The sequence below is a fragment of the Phyllostomus hastatus genome, unplaced genomic scaffold (assembly GCF_019186645.2).
Source record: "Phyllostomus hastatus isolate PE091 unplaced genomic scaffold, TTU_PhHast_1.1 phas_contig_40, whole genome shotgun sequence".
Classification (NCBI taxonomy): Eukaryota; Metazoa; Chordata; class Mammalia; order Chiroptera; family Phyllostomidae; genus Phyllostomus; species Phyllostomus hastatus.
In genome coordinates this window covers 3,758,191-3,781,203 of record NW_025333872.1, presented here as the reverse complement: position 1 = coordinate 3,781,203, position 23,013 = coordinate 3,758,191, and the positions used below count along the sequence as shown (strand labels likewise).

General features: G+C 38.2%; 1 protein-coding gene and 2 non-coding genes across 3 annotated transcripts in view; all 3 read left to right on the top strand.

Moving 5' to 3' along the window:
• The window catches only part of KIF6 (kinesin family member 6), a 417,010-nt gene that overhangs the window by 164,296 nt on the left and 229,701 nt on the right, over window positions 1-23,013 (top strand). The window contains exon 10 of the mRNA XM_045842819.1: window positions 3,348-3,451. Coding sequence (XP_045698775.1) covers window positions 3,348-3,451 — 104 coding nt within the window. The remainder of the gene's footprint in view (window positions 1-3,347; window positions 3,452-23,013) is intronic.
• On the top strand, window positions 5,179-5,285 carry LOC123822373. Its single transcript, XR_006786325.1, has one exon. It is a non-coding gene; the product is annotated as a U6 spliceosomal RNA (small nuclear RNA).
• On the top strand, window positions 18,028-18,162 carry LOC123822326. Its single transcript, XR_006786294.1, has one exon. It is a non-coding gene; the product is annotated as a small nucleolar RNA SNORA48 (small nucleolar RNA).

Sequence of the window (23,013 nt, the reverse complement as noted above, 5' to 3'; positions counted from 1 at the left end):
GAATTAAAGTGTCTGTCTGTGCTACATACATAGTGACAAAAATGTGGAACAAGTGAACATGTATACACAGCTGATGAGAATAGAAATTTTTACAACTCTGAAGAAAAATTTAACAACATATTGTGTAGGACTTCCGGCCAAGATGGAAGCCTAGGTAAACACACTTTGCCTCCTCACACAGCCAAAAGAAGGACAACATATAAAAAAAAAATCCATCACTACCAGAAAATTTAACTGTATGGAAGTCTGACAACCAAGGAATTGAAGAAACATTCATCTAGACCAGTAGGATGGATGGAGATGGGCAGCTGATTTGGAGAGGACTCTTGGAAAGGGGATGACTGGCAGAGTTGTCGAAGTGGTGGCTGGTAGAGTGGTTGGTCCCATATTTGCAGGCAGATAAACTGGGAGGAACAACTGGGGAGCAAGACAGACTGAACAACCCAGGGTTTCAGCACAGGGAAATAAAGCCTTAAAAACCTCTGACTGAAAACACCTGTGGGGGTTGTGGTGGTGGGAGAAACTCCCAGCTTCACAGGAGAGTTTGTTGGAGAGACCCACAGGGGTCTCATCTGGGAATCAGCACCAGAAGGGCCCAATTTGCTTGTGGGTAGCAGGAGAAGTGACTGAAAGCTGAGCAAGAGCCAGGCAAATGGTGATGTTCCCTCTCTGATCCCTCACTCACTTACGGCAACACAACACAGTGACGTGGGTTACTCCTCCCTGGTGAATACCTAAAACCCTGCCCCTTACAACATAATAGGTGCATCAAGACAAAGAAATATGGCCCAAGTGAAAGAACAGATCAAAACTCCAAAGACAGAGCTAAGGGACAAGGAGATAGCCAGCCTATCAGGTGCAGAGTTCAAAACACTGGAAATTAGGATGCTCACAGAAATGGTTAAGCATGGTTGCAAAATAGAGGAAGAAGTGAAGGCTATGCAAAGTAAAATAAAGCAAAACATACAGCGAACCAACAGTGAAGGGAAGGAAACTGGGACTCAAATCAACAATTTGGAGCAAAAGGAAGAAATAAACATTTAACCAGAACAGAATGAAGAAATGAGGAATCGAAAAAAGGAGGAGAGGCTTAGGAAATTACAGGATAACTTTAAATGTTTCAACATCTGAATTATAAGGGTACCAGAAGGAGAAGAGCAAGAGCAAGAAATTGAAAACTTATTTGATAACATAATGAAGCAGAACTTCCCCAATCTGGCAAAGGAAATAGACTTCCAGGAAGTCCAGGAAGCTCAGAGAGTGCCAAAGATATTGGACCCAAGGAAGGACACACCAAGGCACATCATAATTAAATTACCTAAGGTTAAAGATAAAGAGAGAATTTTAAACTCAGCAAGAGAAAAGGAGACAGTTACCTACAAAAAAGTTCCCATAAGGCTAGCAGCTGATTTCTCAAAAGAAACCTTGCAGGCAAGAAGGGGCTGGAAAGAAGTATTCCAAGTCATGAAAGGCAAGGACCTACATCCAAGATTGCTCTATCCAGCAAAGCTATCATTTAGAATGGGAAGGCAGATAAAGTACTTCCCAGAAAAGGTCAAGTTAAAGGAGTTCATCACCACCAAGCCCTTATAAGAAATATTAAAGGGACTTATCTGAGAAAAAGAAGATCAAAAATACAAACAGTAAAATGACAATAAACTCACAACTACCAACCAAACCTAAAACAAAAAGCAAAAACAAACTAAGCAAGCAATTAGAACATGAACAGAAATCATAGAAATGGAGATCACATGGGAGGTTATCAGTAGGGAAGGGCAGGGGGAGGGGGAGAAATAGGTACAGGGAATCAGAAGCATAACTGGTAGGTACAAAATAGATAGGGGGAAGTTAAGAATAGTATAGGAAATGGAGAAGCCAAAGAACTTATATGTATGACCCATGGACATGAACTAAGGGCAGGGGGCATGCTGTAGGGAGCTGGAGTATAGGGCAGAGGGGAATAAAGGGGAGAAAAAATGGGACAACTGCAATAGCATTATCGAAAAATATTAAAAAAGAAAAAAACAATATATTATGTAATAAAGGGAAGATATGATACTCTACTATCACACAATTCTCGGTGTGCACTATGGGGAAACTCACATATGTACCCAGAGACTGTAGCAGCAATGGTAAAAATCCTAAATGCCCATCAACAGGAAACATGGATAACTAAACTGCGATCTATTTCCTTACTTAAGTAATATATATATAATCTCTCTGAAAATTAATGAACTAGAGTGACATTAAGCAGTATAAATCGATATAAAGAAACCGGGGCCTGGATTGAGTGCAGGCCTGAAAACCAAAGGGTCACTTGTTCGATTCCCAGTCAGGACACATGCCTGGGTTGCAGGCCAGGTCCCTAGTGGGGGCCACCTAAGAGGCAACCACATATTGATGTTTCTCTCCCTCTCTTTCTCCCTCCCTTCCTCTCCAAACAAACAAACAAATTAATTAATTAATTAATTAATTAAATTTAAAAAAAGAAAGAAACTCAGGTAAAAACAAGTTGCTTGCCCTGACTGGTGTGACTCAGTGGATTGAGTGCCAGCCTGCAAACCAAAGGGTCACTGGTTTGACTCCTAGTTGGGGCACATGCCTGGGCTGCAGGGCAGGTCCCCAGTTGGGGGCACATGAAAGGCAACAACACTTTGGGGAAAAAAAAGTTGCAATTACATGTTCTTATAAAAGGCAGTGTTGGTGCAGTGATAATAACATTTCCATAACATTTAAGACATGGAAAATGATACCGTACATTATTTACAGTATATCCATACATACGGAGTAATATCTGAAAACATGGGGAAATGCTCCCCAGCATATGCAGTTTAGTGATCACCTCAGGAAGGACAGAAGGGGAATAGGAATAAGGAGTTCCAGTGTTGTCAGTAATGTTTTATTTGTTAGAAAGAATTCTAAAACTATTTTAACAAAATGTTAAGATTTAACAGTGCTTGGTGGTAGGTATGAAAGTGTCTTTTATATCATTCTCTATAGATTTCTGTATCCTCAAAATAGTTCATAATTTTTGAAGATATATGACCCTGGTCAGATGTCTCACCAAAAGGTATCAGGTTCAATTCCCTGTCAGGGCACATCCCTAGATTGCGGTTCAATCTCCATTCAGTCACCTAGGGGTATATGGGAGGCAATTGATCAATGTCTCTCTCTCTCTCTCCCTGCTATCTCTGTCTCCTTTCTCTGTCCCTCCTCCTCTCTCTAAAATCTATAAACATATCCTTGGATGAGGATTTTTTTTAAAACAAAAGAAAAATTTGTGTTCTCTGTCACCAAGTTCCCTTTAATGAGGAGCTGACATTTACTCTCTGCCTCTCCATTTGTAGATGATTATACGCCTACAAAAGGAAATCCAGGAGCTGAAGGATGAACTGGCCATTGTCACTGGGGAGAAGAGGACAGAGGCGCTCACAGAAGCAGAGCTGCTTCAGTAAGCATGCAGACTTTTTTTCTTTTTCTTTAACAGTATAAGGTTGTGTTAACTTCTTTGTTGGCCCTAATGTTATGAATTCACCTCAAAGCATGAAGGTCTCCCGGGACAGTCTGAAATTGCATGGAGGCGCCAGTTAAGAGTGGCAGCTTTCCATGAAAAGCTGGATAAGGCTGGTAGTGTTTTTGTCAACCAAGCTTTGAGGAAGTAGGGAACAGAGCATTGAGGATGGGAATGCCCTTCTTGTGCCAACTAAAGAAAAGGGGTTGTGTAATAGTCATGCAGTTTTAAAACACATCTACCAAACACTCTCATGCTGTGGACCTCAGATCTGAAAGGAAGTCAAGAATCTCTTTTTGTATTAAACAACATCTTGCTGCAAGCACCAATATATCCCCTGCCAAAGTAAGCTCTTTCCTTTAATAAATAGGTGGCCAATATGTTACAGTTCAAACACTTGAAATGGGAATGAAACCAGGTACTCAGGGCTTTATGTGAGGGCAGCATCATTCAGAGCCTTCAGATGTGTGGCCATATGGCAGCATCAGTGGCATGATATGGCTCCCATTTTCTCTCTAATCATGGGGGGCTTTCTTGTTGTTTCTGTGCTGCTTAGGAAGCATTGGTGGAGTGATAACAATGGATGAGGCTTGGAAGGCAGTGGTAGTTTCTATTTCCGAATAAGAACTAGAGCTACACAAGATCTTTCTAAATGTATATTGCCATTTCACCTAACTCTCTCTCAACATACAAAATGGTAAATTACAGAGATAATAAAAATATTCTCTTTAAACTATTTCATGGCTGCCACTGGAGGTAAGTCAAAAGGAAGTTTTCTGTTATACACTAAGCTTCTACTCCTCTTGATAACATTTCCTAATTTTAGAAGAGTGTGTTTAATAATATGATAGGCCCTGAAGGCTTTCCTCACAAAACTGCTTTGTGGCTATATGTAACTATAAGCTGAACTATAGTGCCAAAATTGATATTTTTAAAATTTCATGTTACTCCTTGAAATAAGTTGAGGTACCTTACATACTGAGAATTCCTTCATTATGGTCCTCCTGTCACTTCAAAGAAAGGAATTGCCAATTATTATCTTTGAAGGTGTCACCTTAGAAATTTGATTTTCATGTCATGGTCCTGCCAGGAAGATAAAATCATTCTAAACCTTTCCAAAAAAAGGAATTTAATAGAGGATACATACCATAAAGGACATGGTATAGTGGATGCGCTGCAGTATCCAGCGATCAGAAGAGGCAGTAGCTGCCATGGCCCAGGAACAGGGGATGGGGTGCAAGGTTGTGAGAGCAAAGCCTGAGTGGAGCTGACATGCAGGAGCTGGACCACAATGAATGTTGTCACCAGTGAAAGCAGGGCCACTGAGGAGCCCCAGGTGCTGGGAAAGGCATCATCCTAGCAGGAAGCCCTAGCTTCTCCCTCTTCTCCCCTTCCAGACCCTTCCCCAGTGCCTCCCATGGGCTGAACTACCCAGAAGCCAGCTGTTAAAGAGGTCAGGGAATGGAGTTTCCAAGGACAAAAAGGGAAATGACCAACATATCAAATGAGTACCAGTGTTTTCCTTAATTCCTATGTATCCTACATGTGACTCAGGAGGCTCAGTTCAAGGGTAAAATTCTGAAGTCAAATTAAGTAAATATGCACTGCAGGTTGCCTCAGCTCCACCAAATATGGAGAATTATAGAGCTGATATAAAAAAGCATCCAGTGCTCACTTTGGCAGCACATACACTAAAATTAGAATGACACAGAGAAGATTCACATGGCCCCTGTGCAAGAATGACACACAAATTTGTGAAATGTTCCATATTTTTGACCAATCTGAAATTACAACTAAATTGCAGAGATATCACCCAGAACAAACAACTGCACAGTAGCGAGAGAGGAGCCTTATAACCTTGGATAGGCAGAAGAATTATCTTCAGCACTAACTGACTGGTGAAGAGTGTGGTGGAGACTTGAGAAGGCTGGATGGGCCCCCACAGGTGGCAACACCAGAGGGATAATTAAGCAACTAGTTGGATCCCCCTGAGAAGTGTGGAGTCTAAACCCTTAGCTTGGATTCCCAGCCTAGAGCACCAGAGCCCCAAAACTACACAGATAACAACTGACGGTGAAAAGCAGCAGAGTTGTTCTCTGCCAGAGATGGAGAGCTAGAGATATAAAAAGCTGTTTAAGAGCCAATGCACAAATTTTTATTTGCAGCCACTTACCCAGGGCTCCAGCAAAGGTGAGGGCAGTGTGTGCTGGAGATGCCTGAGGAGAGACTAGGGACAAGAGCTTTGGGTAGAAAGCTGAGAGAGTAGACACCAGGATCCCAATGTTGAGTCATCCCCCATACTACAGCAGCCATCCTGCTCAGGCAGACCACTCCCCTCCGAGCAGCAGCAGGCTGAGGAGAAACAATAGCCCCAACACCAGGAGAGAGTCTTTCCTGCCCTCTGGGGCTTAAGCCTGACTGCTAGGTGCTGAGTGACTAGATTAACAACTGAAGGAGACAGCCATAGACAGTAGATCCCTGGTCATCTTGGAGCAGGCTACCTAAGGTCAGACTGGTCAACGTCTGACTTCACCAGAGATGGATACAGAAAGAAAAAAGCAGTGGCAAATACTAGAGGCTACCAAGACAAAATCCACTATGATCTTCTCCATGATTAGCAATATTTTCTTTCCTGCAGAGCTTTTTAACATTCATTTCTTTTCCATCAAGATTGTGCATATTGTTACTAGATTTTATATTATAGTTTATTTCTCTCCTTTCTTATAACAGTTTAATGTTTTTACCACCTTATTAATACTGTTCATTTGCTGTTAATAGTGGTATTGTGTGTGGGGGTGGTATTTTTGTGGATGTGGGTTTGTTCCCTAGGCTTTGTAATTTTGTTCTGGCAGCACTTGCCCAACAGCATGCAAGACATGGTGGGCAGAGTGACCCTCAGTCAACCAGCTGGAGGGATTGTTGTTGGGTCATTATGTTTATGTCAAAGAATGACCCAACAAAAATCAAAACCCAGTTACATCCAGAGAGCCAACATAAATGGCATAAAGGGAATCCCAAGAGCATCAAGTTCAGGAGATCAAGTACATTGCACGACAGAATCTCACAAGTATCCTACCTTAGAAGTTCACACCACAAACTCAGGGAGTCAAAACAGATCAACTTAAGAAACACAGGCAAACAAGAAGAGTCTCACATATAATGGGAAGACGAAGAAACAACCCTCAATCGAAAGGGAAGGAAAAATCCTCAGAAAGAGTGCTAAATGAAATACAGGCAAGTCAACTATCAGATACTGAGTTCAAAACAATGGTTATAAGGAAGCTCAATGAGCTCAGTGAGAATTACCAAAAACTACAGGGAAGCTACAAGGAACTTACTGCAAAGTATACCTACATGAAAAAGTACATAGAAATAACCAACAAGAGCCTAGAGGAAATAAAGAATACAATTTCTGAACTGAAGAACACAATAGAAGGAATCAAAAGCAGCCTAGGTGAAGCAGAGGATCAGATCAGTGAGCTGGAGGACAAGGTAGAAAAAAACTCCCAGAAAGAGCAATAAAAGGAATAAAAGACTCAGAAAGAACAAAGAGGTGTTAAGGGAACTGCAGGACAACATGAAACAAAATAATATTTATATAATAGGGATACCAGAATGAGAAGAAGAGGAACAAGGGATAGAAAACCTGTTTGAAAAAGTAATAATAGAAAACTTCCCTAATTTGATGAGAGAAAAAGTCACACAAAACAAGAAGCAGAGAGGGTCCCAATCAAGAGGAGCCCAAAGAGGCCCACTCTAAGACACATCGTAATTAAAATGGCAAAATTCAAAGATAAAGTGAGAATCTTAAAGGCAGCAAGGGAGAAACAGGAAGTAACATACAAGGGAGCACCAATTAGGCTAGCAGCTGGCTTCTTAACAGAAACACTACAAGCCAGAAGGAAATGGAAAAAAATATTCCAAGTAATGAAAAGCAAAGGACTACAACCAAGCCCTCTCTATCCAGCAAGGCTCTCAATTAAAATGGAAGGTGAAATAAGGAGTTTCTCAGACAAAAGAAGACTGAAAGATACATCTCTACCAAACTAGCACTGCAAAATATGCTAAAGGAACTGCTTTAAGAAAAGGAAGAAAAAGAATGATAGAAACAGAGAGGAATACAGGTACAAAGGGAGTAAAATGGCAAGGAATAAGTACCTATCAATTACCACCTTAAATATAAATGGATTAAATGCTCCACCTAAAAGACATAGCTGAATGGATATGAAAACATGACCCCCACATATGCTGCCTACAAGAGACCCACCTCAGAACAAAAGACCTACACACACTGAAAGAAAAGGGTTGGAAAAAAATATTCTAAGCAAATGGACAGGGAAAAAATGCTAGGGTAGCAATACTTATATTTAAAAAAAAATAGACATCAAAACATGGCCATAAAAAGAGACAGAGAAGGACATTTTGTAATACTTAAGAGAAGAATTCATCAAAAATACATAAACCTTGTAAACATACATGCACTCAGCATAGGAGCACCCAAATATCTAAGGAAAATCTTGGAGGACTTCAAGAAAGATATAAACAGCAACACACTTATACTAGGGGATTTTACCACCCCACTGTCAAAAATGGATAGATCTTCCAAACAATATATCGACAAGGATATTGTGTCATTGAACAATGCCCTAGATCAAATGGACTTAACTGATATATATAGAACCCTTCATCCCAAATAAGCAAAATACACATTTTTTTCAAATGTACATGGAACATTTTCAAAGATAGACCACATGATAGGACATGAAACAAGCCTCAATAAATTCAAGAAAATTGAAATCGTATCAAGCATTTTCTCAGACCACAAGGGCCTGAAACAAGAAACCAACCTCAAGGAAAAAAATTTAAAAACACTAAAATTTGTGGAGTTTGAATACCATGCTATTAAACAATGAATGGGTTAAGAGTGAGATCAAAGAAGAAATAAAAAAATTTCTGGAAACAAATGAAAATGAGCTCATAACAGTACAAAACTTATGAGACACAACAAAGGCAGTCCTGAGAAGGAAGTTCAGAGCAATACAGGCCTACCTATAAAAGATAGAAACATTTCAAATAAACAACCTAATTGTACATCTACAAGAACTGGAGGAACAACCACAAACAAAGCCCAGAGCAAGCAGAAGGAAGAAAATAACCTAGATCAGAGCACAATTTAATGACATACAGACTAAAAGAACAATTTTAAGGATCAATAAATCCAGAAGCTGGTTCTTTGAAAAGATAAACAAAATGAACAAGCCTTTAAGCAGAATCATAAAGAAAAAAAAGAAAAGAAAAGAGAAAAAGAGGACCCAAATAAACAAAATCAGAAATGAAAGAGAAGAGATTACAACTGATACTATAGAAATGCAAAGAATTGTAAAAAATTATTATGAATGACTATATGCCAAGAAATTTGAAAGCCTGGGTGAAATAGACACATTTCTAGAATCACATGATCATACCAAAAGATATAAAAAAAAGCATTTGATAAGGTATAGCACCCATTTATGATAAAAACACTCAGCAAAGTGGGAGTAGAAGAAGCATAGCTCAATATAATAAAGGTCATATACAAGAAACCTAGAGCCAACATCATACTCAATGGTTAAAAACTAAAAGCTTTCCCACTAAGATCAGGAACAAGATAAGAATGTCCACTTTCACTAATTTTATTCAAGAGAGTATTGAAAGTCCTAGACACCACAATCAAACAAGAAAAAGAAATAAAAGGCATACAAACTGGAAAGGAGGAAAGCAAAACTGTCATTGTTTGCAGATGACATAGAAAGTCTACATAGAAAGTGACATTGATTGTGTACATAGATAATCCTATAGACTCCACCAAAAAACTGCTCAAACTAGTAAGTGAATTTGGCAAAACAGCAGGATACAAAGTCAGTATTCAGAAACCAAAGGCCTTTTTTGTATACCAACAGTGAAATATCAGAAACAGAAATCAGGAAAAAAAAATCCCATTTGATATAGCAACAAGAAAAATAAGGTACCTAGGAATAAACCTAACCAAGCAGGTAAAAGACCTGTACTCAGAAAGCTACTCAACACTGAAGAAAGAAATGAAGGAAGACACAAACAAAAGGAAGCATGTACCATGCTCATAGATTGGAAGAATTAACAACATCAAAATGTCCATACTACCCACAGCAATTCATAGATTCAATGCAATCCCTATTAAAGTACCAATGACATATTTCACAGATATAGAACAAACATTTCAAAAATTTATGTGGAACTATAAATGACCCTGAGTAGCTGCAGCAATTTTGAGAAAGAAGAACAAAACAGGAGGGATCACAATACTGGATATGAAACTATATTACAAAGCCACGGTAATGAAAACAGTCTGGTACGAGCAGAAGAATGGACATATAGATGAATGGAACAGAACAGAGAGCCCAGAAATCAACCAAGGCTCTATGGTCAATTAATATTCTACAAAGAGGGCAGAAGCATAAAATGTAGTAAAAATAGTCTCTTCAACAAATGGTATTGGGCAATCTGGACAGCTACATGCAAAGAAAGGAAACTTGACCACCTACTTACACCATATACAAAAATAAACTTAAGATGGATAAAACACTTAAATATAAGTCATGACACAATAAAAGCTCTAGAGGAGAATATAGGGAAGAAAATCTCAGATATTCCAAGCAGCAATATTTTCACTGATATGTCCCCTAGAGCAAGGGACATAAAGGAAAGAATAAACAAATGGGACTTCATCAAAATAAAAGTATCTGCAAGGCTAAAGAAAATATCAGCAAAATGAAAAGGGAACCAACTATATGGGAAAACATATTTGCCAATGATACCTCGGACAAAGGTTTGATCTCCAAAATATATAAAGAACTCACACGAGTCCCCACCAGGAAGACAAACAATCCAATTAAAAAATGGGCAAAGGACCTGAACAGACACTTCTCCAAGGACATACAGAGGCCCCAGAGATATATGAAAGAATGTTTAGCATCACTTGCCATCAGAGAGATGCAAATTTAAATCATAATGAGATACCACTTCACATGGTTGAGAATGGCAATCTTAACCAAATCAATAAACAACAAGTGCTGGCAAGGTTGTGGAGAAAGGGGAACCCTAGTGCACTGTTGGTGGGAATGCAGACTGGAGCAGCCACTGTGGAAAACAGTATGGAATTTCCTCAGAAAACAAAAAATGGAACTGCCTTTTGATCCAGCAATTCCACTGCTAAGATACCCTAAGAATCGTGAAACACCGACTCGAAAGAACTTATGCACTCCAGTGTTCACAGCAGCACAATTTACAATAGCTGAATGCTGGAAGCAATGTAAGTGCCCATCAGTAAATGAATGGATCAAAAAAATATGGTATATTTAGACACTGGGATACTACACAGCAGAAAAAAAGAAGGAGCTCCTATCTTTTGTGATAGCATGGATGGAACTGGAAAGCATTATGCTAAATGAAATAAGCCAGTTGGAGAAAGACAAATACCATTATGATCTCACCTATAAGTGGAACCTAATCAACAAAACAAACAAACAAGCAAAATATAAGCAGAGACATTGAAATAAAGAATAAACTGAGAGTACCCAGAGGGGAGAGGGGAGGGAGATAATGTGGGAAAGAAGGGGAGGGGTTGTCAAGGAACTTATATAAAGGATACATGGTCAAAGCCAAAGGTGGGTAGGATCAAGGGTGGGAGGAGAGGTTGGGTGGGGAGAGGGGAGTGGTAGGGGAAAAATGGAGACAACTGTACTTGAACAGCTACAAAAAAAAAAAACTCTCACAGACTATATTTTCATACATAAAAAAATTATATAAGAAACAATAATAAGCAAATTTTATTATATTTTCTTAATATACTTAATATTGTATTATATTTACATTATATCTTTTACTAACCTGTTATTTATACATAAACATATTTTCATTTAAAAGTTATTGAGAACAATCACATGCCATTCAAGGGAGTTTGGAGGTAGAATTAGCAGAGAAAATTGTGGCAACAGATTTAGAATACTGAAGAACTCTTAGATTATATATTGCTTTCCTTTGATCCACAGGTAACACATATACAAACAGTCTACATACAATCTATGGGGCTGCCATTAGTTTTGGGGGGCAATTTCATTCATCCATCCATTCATTCATTCAACATTTGCTGTTTGCATAGTATTCACAAAAATCTACTCTAGGCCCTGAAAGAAACACAAGGATGAACAAAACCTGGACCCCAGTCACAATTTAATGGCAGTGATTGCCACAAGCACAAGTAATTATGATGCAGTGTATAGTGTTATGAAATTCAGATATAAATAAAACATGAGATTGCAGAGATAGTAATGATTAATTTCAAGCTCAGAAACCATGTAAAATTAGTTCTTGTGCTAGTAAGTAAACTTCAACAATTCCCCATGAAATGACTTTTCTCCTGTCAAAACAACTATATAGCATTACATTTATTAATGATTTCTAGTCAGCAGTTAGGGAAATGTCACACACTGCATCCACCCCTCCTTGGCAAAGCACAGGCCTTTCCAGCAATCAGTAACTTTGGTGCTTGTTCAAACTGGCAGTGAGCATTATTCAGATAATGTGGTTTTTTTTTGTTACGGTGTTTGTTATATTGTTGCAGTTATGTTTTGCCATAATTACCAAGATTGAATGTTGGTGCAACTTAAAATTCATCAAATTTATCATCTAGAAGTAAAAGAGATAAATTAAAATCTGCCCCTAATGTGGCAGGGCTATTTCATATCATTAGACTGCACTTCTCTGTCGTCCAGGGCCGCAGCACATGCACTCAGGAATGTGAATCGGCTTCAGTCCTCTCATCGCATCCAGACCTGCCCTGGGTTAGGGTGGGAGGAGGTTAGTGGTGTTGAAGAGAGGAAGGGTCCATGGCATGGCAGGACATAGGGCAGAGACGTTTGATCTCTGGTCTACTTCTCTGTCCTCTTGATTCCCAAGCTTATGCTGATTGGCATGGCATGAGGACATTCCTGTCAGGCACTCTGTGAAGGATGTCAGAAAGCAAATATTTAAGGTATAATGTATTCTGTTCTGTGTGCACTGGACAGTTTAGAGCTGTTGGTTAATACCTAGCCCTATCAAATATTTTCTAACTATTTCCCAACATTTCAGTTCTTAATGTAAATATATGTTGCATTGATTTGGATGCTTCATTTGAAGATTTCAGATGTCAGCCTCCAGTTATTATAAAACTTTTACTTTACATCTCTTTTTATTTGCCTGTGTAAATTTGAAAAGAGACAGCTGGATGAAGGCTGCATAGCCAAGTTAATGCTTATGTAGAATTTCTTGGGTGAATATTTGATTCTGATTGATTCTCTAAACACATAACCTCTTTCTTCCTCTAATAAAAAAAAAAGGAAAATCCTTTAGATCAGGGGTGTCAAGCTTATTTTCACCTGGGGCCACATCAGCCTAGAGGTTGCCTTCAAAGGACTGAATGTAACTTTAGGACTGTATAAATATAACTACCCTTAACAGTTAAACAAGAGCTTGGTGCTGCTTCTGGGTATAAAGCAAGGTGGAGGGCCGGATTCAGCCCAAGGGACTTGTGTTTGCCACCTGTGCTTTAGATGTCTGACTAGGATAGAAGCAGTATATCCTGGCCCAAGTCTAAATGAGTAGAATATTTGCAAGGTAACAACAGTATATTTCTGAGATGGAATCTAATTGCATTTCCTGGACTGAAATTCACCCAAACTGAACTTCCAAACCTCTGGATCCATTTCTTTTTCCCACCAGCTTTATTGAGAAGGGGACCCCTGAAAAAATGAAATTGCCTTCTGGAGGGTGGGCCCCTTGTAGTACAGCCTTCCCCTGCTAGGTGAGTATTCTAGGTACCCATCTGTATTAGTGTGCCATCAGGCATTGTTGTAGGAAGCTGCATTTGGCTTTAGTGAATTTTTTTTAATACTCTTTCAATGGCTTTGTCCATTTCATGATGGGTGATTTACCAGTACACCTGCCACACCATGCTGAATGTTCAGCAGTTTTTGACCAAAACAGCATGACCCCTATGTCCCAACCTCCCTATTTACCTGATCTCACCCAAGAGACTTTTTTTTCTTTCCCCTATGAAAAAAGTCCTCAAAGGGAAACATTTTGTCATTGTGGAAGAAGTAAAACAAATGGCAGAAGCACTAAAAGGCATCAAACTCAACGCGTTCAAAAACTGTTTTGAGCAGTAGAAAAAGTCTCAATAGGTATATTACATCAAATGGAGAGTACTTTGAAGATGATTAAAGTTTAAACATGTAAGAATAAATATATAATTTTTAAAAGATTTTATTTATTTATTTTTAGAGAGGGAAGGGAGGGAGAAACAGAGAGAGAAAGAGAGAGAGAGAGAGACATCAATGTGCGGTTGCTGGGGGCCGTGGCCTGCAACCCAGGCATGTGCCCTGACTGGGAATCGAACCTGCGATACTTTGGTTTGCAGCCTGTGCTCAATCCACTGAGCTACACCATCCAGGGTATAATAAATATATAATTTTTATAAATAAATTCTGTTTTTCTGGGTCCCCACTTGTATAATTGACATAAAACATTGTGTTAATTTTAAGGTATACAATGTGATTATTTAATAGTATAGATATACAGTGGATTGATTACCACAATAAACTTAGTTAACACATTCATCACTTCACATAGTTGCTTTTGTCCGTGTGTCTGTGTGTTGTGAGCACACTTAAGATCTACTCTCTTAGCATCTGCAAGTATATAATACAGGACTATTAATTATAGACAGCAGGCTGTGCATTAGATCCCTAGAAAGTATTCACCTTGTAACTGGGAGTTTGGACCCTTTTGCTTACATCTTCCTATTTCCCTCAACACCTAGCCTCTTACAACCATCAGTCCAATCTCTGTTTCTGAGTTCAGCTTTCTTATTTTACACATGTAAGTGGGTTCAAGCAGTATTTGCCTCTCTCTGCCTTATTTCTCTTAAATTTTGCAAACAAATTAATCCTTCAGCCTGAATTTTTTGAGCACCTACTAGATGCTAATTATTTTAATAGGTGCTTTAGGGGATTCAGAAATATAAGATACACGAAGTTGCATGTTTTATTCCAAAAAGTTACAATTTTATTGGTAAGTAATATATATACACAACACACACATTTACACCCACATATATATGTATATATAACACAAAGAATAAGAGAATATATTAGTGGAAAGAAAAAATGGACAGTGAGAATTATAAAACCTTACTTAGAGTTCTAATTCTACTCATATTAGTTTTTCACGGCTCTGCAGACTTGTTTCCTTATATGTGTAAACTAAGAGAATTATACTAAATACTATCTACACACTCTTTGCACTCTGTGTTTTTAAATGGAATATCAAGGCCCTGACTAGGTTGCTCAGTTGGTTGGAGCGTCAGCTCAATACACCAGGGTTGCAGGTCTGATCCCCAGTCAGGACACACACAAGAATCAACCAATGAATGCATAAATAAGTGGAACAGCAGATTGCTGTCTCTCTCTCTCTCTCAAATTAATAAATAATTTTAAAAATAAATAAGTCTAATATCAGTTTGTTACACACAGTTCAATACATTATTTACTCATTATCTGTAATACTGAAAAACTAAATCATGATGTAGAAACTCAGATGGGGGAAGTCATGGCAGATATCACCCACTGAGCAAGCTAAAAAGCCTTAAAGGATATCAGAAAGGAGAAGGTAGCATTATAAGATGAAGGGGACCACGGAAACAGTGGTGCTGAGAGGGAATGAGCACAGTGTGAGGAAGTGAGGGGTGGGGGGCCAATAGCAAGAAACCAGTGTGGGACTTGCACAGAAGAGGCACTAACTAGCAAGGATCTGGACTGAAATTAGCCCCTGGCAGGAGCCTGGGGTTCTTTTGGGAGTATTGAAGAATAGGATTAGACAGATAAATGGTAACTTTATGATGGGTTATGGACTTCACAGGTAGAGGAGCTACTACTTTATTTACTGTAACTGGGGAGCACTGTCATTTAAGAGCATTGCAATTCATCCATTCATTCAGTAATGTTTACTGTGCTCTTTATGCTAGGCACTATTCTCAGTGCTAGAATATAGGAATGAACACAACAAAGTCCTTGCCCTCATGGAGCTGTATTCTAGTGGGGAGGAGATAATACACAAGATCAATAACTAAAATACAGAGCATTTCAGAGAGCAGGAAGCACAAAGAGAAACTTAAATGAGGAGTTTCCATTTTAATGGGGTGACTGTGAAAGAATTTACATGATAAAGATTTATATGGCTGTTACAATGAATAGAATCAACAGGACTGAGAAGTCAGAAATGAATTACAATGGGGTTCAGAGTGATGGTGAAGGAAAAGACAGTAAACAGTGAGTGGAAGAGGCAAATGTCAGAGAATTTGTTGAGGAAGAATCAATAGAAGTGATGGCCACAAATGTAAAAGATATATAGGAAGGAGAATAGTAAAAGCTCAAGACTTAAAACATGTTATCAGGAAATGAAAAACTTGGGAAAAGAAATTGGCTGAGAATAAGAAATGTTCAATTCTTAATGTAATGAAGGAGTATATGATGTACAGGTTGAATTCTCGAACTTTTAATGGAAGGTTGAGACTGAAGATTTAAATTTCGAAGCAATATATTGAGTTGATATAATACTGAGGTGAAGACCAAAAGTCAGCTCAGAAATTCTGTGATCTGATTTGAAGTAGGTAGTAATCAGGATCCACAGAAACACGTCTCCCTTATTCATACTTACTGCAGAAGCCTGCTGACTGAATTTATACTTAGCCACATCACCCCAGTTCCCTCCCTTTGTGTCTACTTATATATGCATAATCAAATATTCCATTTATTGAATATTTCCCAATGGGGCAAAAAATCTTTTAAAAGGATAACAAGGGAATATTATGAATGACTTATGGCAATATATGTGGTAACTTAGATAAATCTGACAGATTTTTAGAAGACACAGAGTACTAAAATTCTCAAGGGAAATAGAGAATCTGATAGTCTATATCTATATATGTAAATGAATTTATAGTAAAAGTCCTCCAACAAAGAAAACTCAGGCCATAACATCACAGAAACCCTGCCAAACATTTAAGGCATAAACAATACCAATTCAACACAAACTTTTTCAGAAAACAGGGAAGGAGGGAACAATTCCCAACTCATTTTACAAGGCCAGTATTGCCCTGATATCAAAAGCAAACAAATTTAAGAAAAGAAAACTACAGACTAACATCACCTATAAATAAAAATATTTAATAAAATACTTGCAAATAAAGTCCAACAAATATAAAAAAGATAATAAATAATGGGAATTATCCCAGGAATGCAAGACAAGTTTACCATTCAAAAATAAATCAATGTAGTTCACCATATCAATAAGCTAAACAGCAACAACAATAAAAATCCATTTGATTATCTCTGTAGATTTAGACAAAGTATTTAACAAAATTCAACTTATACTCATGGTCAAAAGTCTCAGTGAAATAGGAATGGAAGGGAACTTCCACAACCTAATGAAGTACCATATGTCCTCATTATATATATGAAATAAACAGTGAAAGAAAGAATTCTTTTTCCCTAAAACTGGAAACAAGTGTGTTCTTTTTTATCACCTCTATTCATTACCACACTAAGGGATCCAATCAATGCAATAATGAATATAATTAATTAACTAATGAATTAAAATAAATAAAAGATATAATATAAAGAATCAGAAAGGAAATAATAAAACTATCTTTATTCACAGACAACATGATTGTCTATGTAGAAAACACCAAAGAATCTAGTTTTAAAAAGGCTAATAGAACTAATAAAAGAGCTTAACAAAGTTGTAGGATACAAAGTCAATATATAAGCTCAATTGTGCTTCTATATACTAACACTGAACAATTAGAAATTGAAATAAAATGCCAGCATCATTACAATAGCATCAAAAAACATAAAACACTTATAGATAACTCTAACAAAATATACGCAAGATTTGTATACTAAAAATGTAAAACATTGATGAAAAATCAAAGAACACTTAAATAGTGATATAGCATGTTTATGGATTGGGCTATTCAAGACTAAAACATAAGTTCTCCCAAGATTGATCTATAGATTAAATGTAATCCCAATCAAAATTCCAGCAGGCATGTGTGTGTGTGTGTGTGTGTGTGTGTGTGTGTGTGTGTTTGGAAATTGACAAGCAGCTCTTGAAATTCACAGAAATAGGAAGGACCTAGAATAGATAAAACAACTTGGACAAGAATAACAACCCATACCTTACACCACATAAATTTATTTAAAATGAATCTCAGACCTAAATATATAATGTAAAATGTAAAACTTCAAAAGAAAAGACAGGATAAAACCTTTGTGACTTTGAATTAGACAAAAATTCTATAGGACATAAAAAGCACAAACCATAAAAGAAAAAAATTATAAACTGGACTTCATCAAAATTTAAAGTATCTGCTCTCTGAAAGATACTGTTAAGAATATATATGTCTCCGAGCTGGGTAAGGTTGCACCTGGTTTGCTGATGCTGGTCTCACATTAGCCAGGAACAAGGTAAGTCCTTGTGTATCCCAGCTTGGCTTTGGTCTGTGCACATGCCTGATTCATGCCCTAGACACATGGCAAAAAGAAAAGGAGAGGAAAATGTATAAATAATGCAGGCTTAAAAAACATTTTCAAAATATATATCTGACAAAGATTTATATCCAGAATATTGTTTAAATGATCACGATTTAATAAGAAGACAAACAATAATATGGACCAAATATTAGGCTCGACATTATATCAGAAGATATTCTGAGGGCAAGTGAGGACATGAAAGCTCAAAGTCATTAGTCACTAGAGAAATCAAATTACAACCTTAATGAGATAATATATACAATTATTAGTGTAGCTTTTTAAAACTAGCAATAACAAGTGTTGGTGAGGTTGAAAAACTGAAACTCTGATATATTGCTGGTAGGGATGTGACATGGTATATCCCTTGGGGAAAGCGATTTCGAAGTTTCTGATAGCATTAAATGTAACACTCACCATAAACCCAGCAATCCCATTACTGGGTACCTATGTATGAGAAATGAAGACATGCCCACACGAAGACTTCTACACAAATATTTACAGCAGCTTCACTCATAGTCTCCCATAACTGGGAACAGCCTAAACCAGTGAGTGTCTAAGTGAATTTTGGTTTAGCTAAACAATTTAATCTTACTTAGCTATAAAAATCAAATGGACTATTGATACATTTGACAACTTTGAATGAATCTCAGAAGCATTATAAGTAACAGAAGCCAGCAGACACAGGAGGCTATGTAGTATATGGTTCCACTAGTGTGGCATTCTATAAAAGGCATAACTATAGGACTAGAAATCAGATTAGTGGTTGCCTAGGGGCTGGTGGGGGAGGGAATTGATTATGATGGAGCAAGAGGGAATTGTTTAGGGTGATTGAAATATTCTGTATGTTGATTTTAGTAGCAGTTATAAAACTACACATTTTGTCAAGACTCATAGTAATACACATCTAAAAGGGTGAATTGAAAATTTTACTCTGTAAATTTAACCTCAACTAACCTAAATTTTAAAAATTATATTATAAAAGATAATATAAAGTTAAAAGACCAGTAATTAAACAAAGCCAAATAAATCAAAACTGTACAGTGAAGAATTTTCATTTTGCTGTATTTAGTTTAAAATAGCAACTTATCTTTGACTACAAGCCCTTCAGTGCACACAAACACATCTTTTTACAATGAATTACCACATGCACAAGTTAGAACTTGCTGATTCCTGCTCTGCCACCAAACCTACGTACCAACCTGCATCTGTACCCGCCCTCTCCTTCCTTCCCTGCATAGTGGAGGGTGTGTTCCGTCTCACGTGTAGAGCTAACCTCACCAGCTGTACTCTCAATCCCAGTCCCTTCTGCCATCTCAGGAACCTCAGCTATCCTTCTGGGGTTTTTTATGTTCAATTTCTCCCTCTTTACTGGACTCTTAATAGTATTTGAATGGGCTCATTTTTCCCCATATTTAAAACCAAAATATTCCCTCTTGACCCAATCTCCCCCACTAGCAACTGCTCACTTTCCTCTCCTTTAAGCTGAACTACTCCAAGAAGTTGCTTTCACTCACTGTCTCCATTCATTCCCTTCCCCACATCACTCCTCAGCGCACTCCAGTCTGGCTTTGCAGCATCACACTGAAGTGTTGTTACAGTTACCGATGACCTCCATGTTGATAAATGTAATGGGCATATTTCAGTCCTCACCTTTCTTGACTTTTCAGCAGCATTCAGAGTTATTAACCATCCCTGTTCATTGAAATATTCTCCTCTCTTTTCTTCCCATCTCATACTGCTGCTTGGCCCCCTGGGCCAGATCCCCCTCTTTTATGTTGGCATTTCTCAAGGCACTGTCCTAGCACCTCCTCTTCTTTGACTCTGTACTTTTCCCTACGATCTCATCAACCCCTCACTTCAGGTGCCATCCAAATGCTGATTACACATACCCACTTTCTAATCCATATTTTTTCTCTGAATGCCATATTCATTGATCACATCACCTACCTCACAGCTGACACCAAACTCAAAATTCCCCAAATTAAAGTCTTCTCTACCTTTCTCCAGACTTGGTCTCTGCCTCTCAATGCCTATCAGTCAATGTCTCTACAAGTCCTATAGTTGTCTGGGCTAGAAACTTCTAAGTTACCTCTGTTTCTGTCTTTTTTTTTGCCCTAAATCCAATGCACTTGGAAGTTCTGTTTACTCTGTTTTCAAAACATGTCCTGAACCGAGCTACTTCACCACGCCTCTGCTGTTGTTACTCTTATCCAAACTTCAGTCATTTTCTTCCCACCACTAAAATGGTGTCGTAATAGGTTTCCCTGAACCCACTTTGCTCCCCTCTGAGCCATTTTCTGTGCAACCAGAGTATTTCTTTTTTAAAAGTGTAAATTTTATCATTTCACTGTTTTCTTGAAACTCTTCAGAAACTTCTAACTTCCCATCGTTTTAGTGAACAAAAACAGAATCCTTTATATGGCCTGTAAGTGTCTGCCTGATTGGGTCCTTTTCTGTGTTTTCAGCCATATTTTGCATTCTTTTCCCCTTTGCCCCTTCAACAAGACTGGCCTTTCAGTGCCTTAAATGATTTATGCTGTCTCATCGTGGGGCCTTTGCACATGCAATTGCTTCTAGTTTCTGAGTAGGATAACTTGTGCGTGCACAGGGGCACACACACACACCTTGTTTTGTTCTACACATCCTTCAAACCCCAGTTTAAATTGTTTTTCCTCAAAGACATCTTCTCCAATCTGCAGCCTTAACTACATCATGACTACACTACACATTATTATGTTTTCTGTACTTTTTCTTCAAAGCACTTAACTCTGTTTATAATCATGTCCCTGTGGTATTGTTTGTTATCTGTGTCCCCCACTATGCTAAAAGGCCTGTGTCTACTTAAGTGAATGTCACAGCACCTTTATTTGCATCATTTTCTGGCACATAATCAAAGAAGAGCAGCGAATATTAACACAGAAAAAGATTATACGTGTTACATGAGAACTCCACAGGGAAAGACTTGAGAGCTATTCGACTGGCTCATGAGTGTGTAATCACACAATTTAAGATACTAAGCTATAGAAATCTATCTAAGCAAGCAGGTGGTACCTTAAGCAAATGATGCCCTAGTGTGTTGCCCATTTTACTGAATGGGAAAAGGTTCCTGCAGCCACTGGGGGCACCAGCCAAGGCAGCCTTCACTCATGCTCTTTAGGGTCCTCAAGTCACTGTTTTTTCCACTCACTGCTCCTGTTGGGGAATAACACCCTCCTTCCAGGTTGAAACAGCTGGGAAAGCTGGGGGCTGTGCTAGGTTTGACCCTCGGGCCCTTAATCCATTTTCAAAGCAGAAGGTAGGACTTCACTTTCCATCCTTGGGGCTTTGCTTTATATTGGGACTTATTCGGATATTATTACCTAATGGGATTTCTTTTTTTTATTCTTTATAAAGTTAAATATTCAAGACAAAATATAGTTGTAATATAAAACCAAACATTGTTTTTTAATTATGTTTTATTATGATATTACAGTTGTCCCAATTTTCCTCCTTTGTCCCCCTCCACCCATCACTCCCCTACTCCTTTAGGCAATCCCCTCACCTTTGTTCATGTCCATGGGTCATACGTATTAGTTCTTTGGCTACTCCACTTCCTACATTGTACTCTACACCCCCATGCCTGTTGTAACTACCTATTTGTACTTCTTAGTCCCTTCACCTCTTTACCCATTTCCCCAAGCCCCCTCCCATCTGGCAACTATGAAATCTCTCTCCATGTCTATGATTCTGCCTCTGTTCTTCTTGTTAGCTTAGTTTGGTTTTTTATTCAATTGTTAATAGATATGTATTTATTGCCATTTTATTGTTCATAGTATTGATCTCTTTTTTCTTAAATAAGTCCCTTTAATATTTCATATAATAATGGTTTGATGATGATGAACTCCTTTAGTTTTTCCTTGTCTGAGAAGCTCTTTATCTGCTCTTGGATTCTAAATGATGGTTTTGCTGGGTAGAGCAGTCTTGGCTATAGGTCACTGACTTTTATGTCCTTGAGTATTTCTTGCCAAGCCCTTCCAGCCTGCAAACTTTCTTTTGAGAAATCAGCAGGGAGTATTATGGGAACTCCCCTGTAGGTAACTAACTGCTTTTCTCTTGCAGCTTTTAAGATTCTCTCTTTATCTTTAAACTTTGGCATTTAATTATGATGTGTCTAGGAGTGGGCCTCTTTGCATCCATCTTGTTTGGGACTCTCTGTGCTTCCTGGACTTGCATGTCCTTCACCAAATTAGGGAAGTTGCCTTTTCCTATTTTTCAGATCGATTTCCAGTTTCTTGCTCTTTCTCTTCTTCTTCTGTCATCCCTATGATGCAAATGCTGGACCTCTTGAAGTTCTTCTGGAGGTTGCTTATACTATCTTCTCTTTTTGGGGGGACTCTTTTTTCTTCCTTTTGTTCTGCAAGGTTGTTTTATGCTTCCTTGTGTTCCAAATCTGATTTAACTCTCCACTTCATCCACTCTACTGTTGTTATCCTGTATGTTGTTCCTTATTTCAATTAGTGTATCCTCCATTTCTGAGTAGATCTTTTTTTATGACATTGAGGTCCTTATTAAGTTCCTTGAGCATCCTTATAACCAGTGTTTTGGACTCTGCATCTGTTTAATTGCTTATCTCCATTTTGTTTATTTCTTTTTCTGGAGTTTTGATCTGTTCTTTCATTTGGGCCATGTTCCCTTGCCTACTTATTTTGGCAGCCTCCCTGTGTTTGTTTCTATGTACTAAGTAGAGCTGCTATGACTCCCTGTCTTGGTAGCATGGCCTAATATAATCGGTGTCCTATAGGGTTCAGTGACACAGCCTCCCTTATCACCCAAGCTGCTTACTTGAGGTGTATCCTCATGTGAGTTGAGTACACC